Source organism: Cariama cristata, unplaced genomic scaffold, assembly GCF_000690535.1.
Source record: "Cariama cristata isolate BGI_N322 unplaced genomic scaffold, ASM69053v1 scaffold32454, whole genome shotgun sequence".
Lineage (NCBI taxonomy): Eukaryota > Metazoa > Chordata > Aves > Cariamiformes > Cariamidae > Cariama > Cariama cristata.
The window spans coordinates 568-6,145 of record NW_009614059.1 but is presented as its reverse complement, the minus strand read 5'-3'; the positions used below and the strand labels follow the sequence as shown (position 1 = coordinate 6,145).

The window sequence follows — 5,578 nt, the reverse complement described above, 5'->3', positions numbered from 1 at the left end:
GCTGATGCTCAGGAGCGTTTTGGGCTGGACAGAAAACAAAATTTGCTCAAAAGAGAAATTGTTACCTGTAGCAAAAGCTTTCCCACAGCTTGGGAAGTCGCATGTATATGGCCGGTCACCTGTGTGAGCACGTTCATGTACCTGGAAAAGAAAGAACAGGTCCCTAAAATGAGGTCCAAGACAAGGAGGAAGGAAAATACTGCAGAGAAATCTAGCTAGTGGAGAGAACTGGAAGTTCCCTGTTGGATTTCACCTTGGCCAATGTACACATCTGGATCTCTTGGGGAGCCAAGCACACAACTCAGACTTGTGTATAGCAGCATTCAGATCTGGCACTGTGACACTGGAATGTGTCTGGTCTGCGCGCTGCGTGACAGCATGTTACCTGCTTTACCTTCAGATGGTGGGCGGTGGTATAGAGACGGCCACAGCCTTTGTACCCACAACGGAAAGCTCTACTGCCGACCTGCTGCCCCTTCTCATTGCTGTGCACTTCCTCCTCCCGCACATCCTGCCAAGAGGCGTATGGAAATTAATTCAGTGAGCCACTATAGCAGGCTTCACAAAGCCCACATAAATAATTTTCCTCCTTGCTATACATAAGGACTCCTCCAGTTATCCTCACAACAACACGTTCCTACAAACACAGCTTGTACACATATGGTGCAATCCAGGTGACAGGACAGGGGTCTAGGAACCAGCATTTCCCATTCCCACCTCCCAACTCACTGGGTATTCCCAGACACATCACTCGCCTCTCTGTGCTTCACTTAGCTCATTTGTAAAACTTGTAGCTAATATATTTGCTAACTTTGCGAAGAAGCCAGAAAGCTTTTTTTAATTACTAGCTGGCAAAGCGCTCTGCATCAAGAGGAGTTTGGCCTAGTTTCAGAAATGCATCACTGAAAAAATTCAGACCTGGGAAGGGGCATCGCTGGAGTTCTCACTCTTCATGTGGCAGGTGTCTGTCACTCCCTCCTCTTCCTCATCAGACATCTGCAAGTAGAGAAGCACAGGCACTGTTTGTGCCTCCCTGTACAGCAAGGAACAGGTGAGCAACCCAAGCAGGAAGGCATTCACGCCTACAGTGCCACCCCACTCTTCTCCAGAGAGCCAGGGGAGGCTGGTTCTACCACAGCAGAAAGGTCTCCACTGGCAAATCTCAATGCTGCCCAGCTGAGCACTGTATCAGCATGCTCCTGGTAGCCCCTTCTCACACACCACCATGAAGATGGGAGAAAACGGCAGCACCCAAGACATTCAGATGGAGCACTGCAGTGACAACATGTTAGGATCTGAAGCTATTTTGTTTTTTGAGGCCTTTGTCAACATGGGGAACATTGGCCATGACTTAGCTACTCCTGACATGTAAAAGGCTAGTCTCTATCTGCTGCCTGAATCATCTGTGGAAGAGAACATCATACCCAGGTGGCATTATGAGAAACCTAGGCAAACAGAAAGAAAACACCTACAAGGAGGGACATTTAAAGCAAGAAAACAAAACAAAACAAAACAATCCAAGCTGTATACAGCAGCTCTCTGCTCTTCCCAAATCTGTGCTTGCAGATGACGGGTGGCAGGCCCAGCATTCTGCAGGAACTACCTAGAGGGTCCAGCAGGAAACTGCCCCGTTCTAGGTCCTGAACTGTCAGCCACCTCTCAGGGGTGGCACTCTCACTGCAGCCCTGCCCAGTTTCTCATCTCAAAGCTGGCATTGCTGAAAACACAAATATACAGAAGTACTAAGGAAGGGAGGACACTTAAACCCCTCACCAAACGTGGATTACTACACTAGCCCCTCAGTGCTGCTGGCAGACCATGAAGGAAGCGTGCATCCTCACCTTACTGGTGTACTGCTTTAACGCATTAATGGTCTCAGCATCAAAGGCATCATCTTCCTCCTCTCCAGCCAACTCCTCTAGCCCAGTTTCTGCCTGCACTTCCAGCATGGTGCTTCCAGGTGGCACGACGACAGGACGATGTATGTAGGCAGTGGAGCCATCCTCCAGCTGGATGGCCTCAAAGGTGCTGGGGTCATAACTTTCTGCAAGAGGAAACCAATAAAGTCAAATGTAAAAGAGCTGCTGAGTGCGAGGCACTCTTCACCTCCCTGGGCTACCTACAGCCTTGGAAATCTGTGACACTTTAGCAGCTTCTACTCCAGCTGCCAAGGGAAGAACAGGGAATACTCTTCACCTTTAGCTGTGTTGTGTATGTAAGCCATACTGCCATCTTCCAACACCACTGACTGACCATCTTCTAAAGCCACAGACTCTAAAAGAAAAGGAAAAAATCCACACACCTTACTGGAAGACTCAGAGGGGATGGAGGGAATATCACGTCAATTCCTGAACCCTACGATATTCATGCCCACAAAAGAGGACACAGCACGGCTTCCTGCTTGCACTGAAAGTCAACAACAACTATAGGTTAAGACACTGCTTGAGCCCTTCCAACAGGGATTATGAGGTGTTTAAGGCTTCATGCATAGCTTCACCACACTTCTTTAGCTCATTGGGGTAATGCAGTATCTCACCAATTCCAGAATGCTAGATTATGTCCCAGACAAGGAGGACAGCTCTGGCATAGGGGTGTGTAAAGAACACAAATATCCCATGGCAGAGGAAGCAGGGGTGAGAAGAAAAATCCTCTCACTGTGTATGTGTGTTTGGAGGCAGGGAAAAGGATAAAAGGAGGAAAAGGGCACAGCCAGGCATACAAAGTGAGCTTCAAGCAACCTTTTAAGAACAGAAAAGGGAGGTGGCACACAAGGAGCTTGGGAGAGTGAAGGAAGGACTGCCCAAAGCAACAGAGCTCTTTCTACCTGCCCTTTTACATCTTATCGTGGTCAGGGAGGATTCCTCTCTGCCACTCTAGTGCCTGCCACATGAAAGGAATTCCCATCACCTCATTTCAGAGGTGACATTGGCTGATGGGTCAATGACCAAGGTAGCCTTGCTTCCAACAATCCCCATCCTCCCCCACAAACACCTATTCCAGAAGTAATGTATTATCTCACAGTTCAGAGGAAACTCCTGTCCAACTGCTCCTACATGAAACAAACTTTGTCTGGGTGCTGTAGCTGGCACACACACAGCACACAGCTTACTGGCCTTGCTTGTAGGCTTGTGATCTGTCAGACTGACAACTGTGAGAGAGCCCACAGGTGAAACAATACTTAAAAATTTGCTTACACCACGAGCAAACTTGCCTTCTTGTCAGATTGCTAAAAACTTTGCAGGAAATCAAACGTTCTATGTCCTTGATCGTTCACCCTCAAAACCACAGGCAAGATAAAAAAACCCTACATGGACTTGTTAAGAGCTAATAGAGGAGTCAGACTATTGGAACACAGACAATTGCAATTACATTTACAACGTCCTTCTAAAAAGAAAGAGGTCAATTTATGGTCCCCACCTTTCTGAACTGTCACCTGATGGATATAAGCTGTGGTCCCATCTTCAAGTTCAATGACTTGCCCTTCAATCAGCTTCTCACCTGAAACAGTTGAAAAAATGCCATCAGCACTGCCTACAAAGTCCAGTCTTTCTGGTCCCACGAGCTGTCCCTTTTGCTTCATCTTTGCAAGGGAACCAGTCCCACAGAAGGCAGCGAAACTGTTACTTGTAGGCTGTTATTTGTCAAGCTTTCCCCTGAATAGCTACAGAGGCACTTAACTTCCCAGAAATGCTGGAGCTTCCCTTTCCTAGACAGGAGGACACAAGACAAAGAACCTCAGTCATCACTTGTTTACAAGCTGCCCTTCACAGTTCTGTAAGCCAAGAAGCAGAAAGAATGATGTGTGCTAAGCATTTTGGATCTAAAGTAAAATGCAATTACACTTGTGCTCGAGAAAAAAAAAAAAATCAACTAGGAGCTTTCAACAGCGTCAGCAAGGGCCTGAAGATTTATTTTCTTCTATTTTGGTGGAGGATCAACTCTTGGAAAAAAAATTACAGGACCTAAAGGGACCTAAAGTGTAGCTACCCTTGATGAGTTGTGAAGGCTGCACTCTTAAAATACTGTAACTCTGAGTAAGCCTGTAATAGTGCTTTAGTTACCAACTTATTCGATGCAGAGAGGACATTGCTCTATCCCACTTGAACATGAGGAATCCAGATTGCTTTCAGCTGGCGCACAATGTTTGGGGGGGGTCACAAAACCTAGTAGTTTCAAAATAGTCCAACTCCACGCATGTAATAAACTTGCAGTGACTTTGCACAGAAAAGAAAGCAAGAGAGCAATCCCCAGGACATAAGGCCTCGCAACTCAACTGTCCTGTTCCGCAGGCTGGGAAATAGCGCGTTCCTTTTCTCAGGAACAGTGGGTGGTGAAGGAAGAAGTACCTCACAAACACCAAAATAAGGGCAGGCGTTGAATTTGGCACTGATATCACTTCAGTTAACCAATGCCAAGTTCAGCACCCCTTTGAGTGAGAAAAGCACTACTGTGAACCAAATTCTATGCACCTCAGTGAAGTAAAACACCCTGCTTAGCTTCTGAGGAAGTTTTGGCTGAAGAGAGCCCTGCAGGCCATAGCGTGAACTCCGTTTCCCCAGTTACCCCGAGAGAACAGGGCTCGCTCTAGTCCGAACAGAACCTTCATTTTCTACAGCAACAGCGCTCTCATCTTTAAAGCTTTATTTCCAAACCAGAGGCATGTTTTATTTCTGCTACATCACTCTTCTGTGCAAATCTAACAGAGAGTTACTAGCTTCCTGTACAAAGCGACCATACAAGATGTACAATAGATTGTGTGCCATGAGGGCACTTTTGATAAGCCTGATTTTCATTTCACAGAGTCAATCGAGAGAACTTTTAGAGACTGCAGCCAAAAGGAACTGTTACCTTTGACAGCCTGCTGAATGTAGGCTGTCGTTCCGTCACTAAGGGTCACTGCTTGCAATCCCAAGCTCTCCATCCTGCCCCGATGACTGGTCCTCAGACATGAATTTCTCTTTACTCAGCGTGCTCGCAGAGAGCACTGGGACCCAGAGCAAGAGGTTTGTAGAACAGCGGGTTGTCTTCTTTGTTGCAAGCCTTAAATAAAAAGAACAATTCAAATTTTATTTTCTTCCAACCTATGTATACTTACTTTTGCACATTAAGAAAGGCTTGCATGGCAAACTATTTTGGAGATTATAAAGGATTAAACTAGACAAGATGCAATCTTCCCACACCAATAGCAGGCAAAGCTAACAATCTGTTCCACAGACAAATATAAGATAAAGCTTATCAAGGCAGTGAACTGACAGGCTCTTTTTAGAGATAGTGCAAATGCCACGTTGAAGCCCTTCCCATCCTCCAAACGATCTGCAGGAAATGTTTCTGAGTACTTTAATGTCTGAACCTATAGGCTGAAGGTGTTCTGTACTGCAAGAGACATGGGCAGGATGATAAGCTTTGTCCCTGGAAGCATCCTCATTCTCTCCTCTCTTTTCTGACTAATTCCCGGTCTTCTGAGGAACAGAATTCAGGCTATGAGCAGATGATGTTAAAACATCCACACTCTCATGAGAACATTTTACTAAAGAGGCACTCTGCTGATAGATTATCTTTAAAAGCAGTGGATTCTTCA

General features: G+C 46.1%; 1 protein-coding gene across 2 annotated transcripts in view; it reads right to left on the bottom strand.

The window, feature by feature from the left end:
- ZNF76 (zinc finger protein 76) overlaps positions 1 to 4,921 on the bottom strand; it is an 8,641-nt gene extending 3,720 nt beyond the window's left edge. For both annotated transcript variants that reach the window (XM_009699268.1, XM_009699269.1), the window contains exons 1-6: positions 4,849 to 4,921; positions 3,418 to 3,498; positions 2,197 to 2,274; positions 1,842 to 2,044; positions 395 to 511; positions 66 to 141 (exon numbers count right to left, since the gene is read on the bottom strand). In XM_009699268.1, the coding sequence (XP_009697570.1) occupies positions 66 to 141; positions 395 to 511; positions 1,842 to 2,044; positions 2,197 to 2,274; positions 3,418 to 3,498; positions 4,849 to 4,921 (628 nt within the window). The remainder of the gene's footprint in view (positions 1 to 65; positions 142 to 394; positions 512 to 1,841; positions 2,045 to 2,196; positions 2,275 to 3,417; positions 3,499 to 4,848) is intronic.
- Between the last annotated feature and the right edge of the window lie 657 nt (positions 4,922 to 5,578).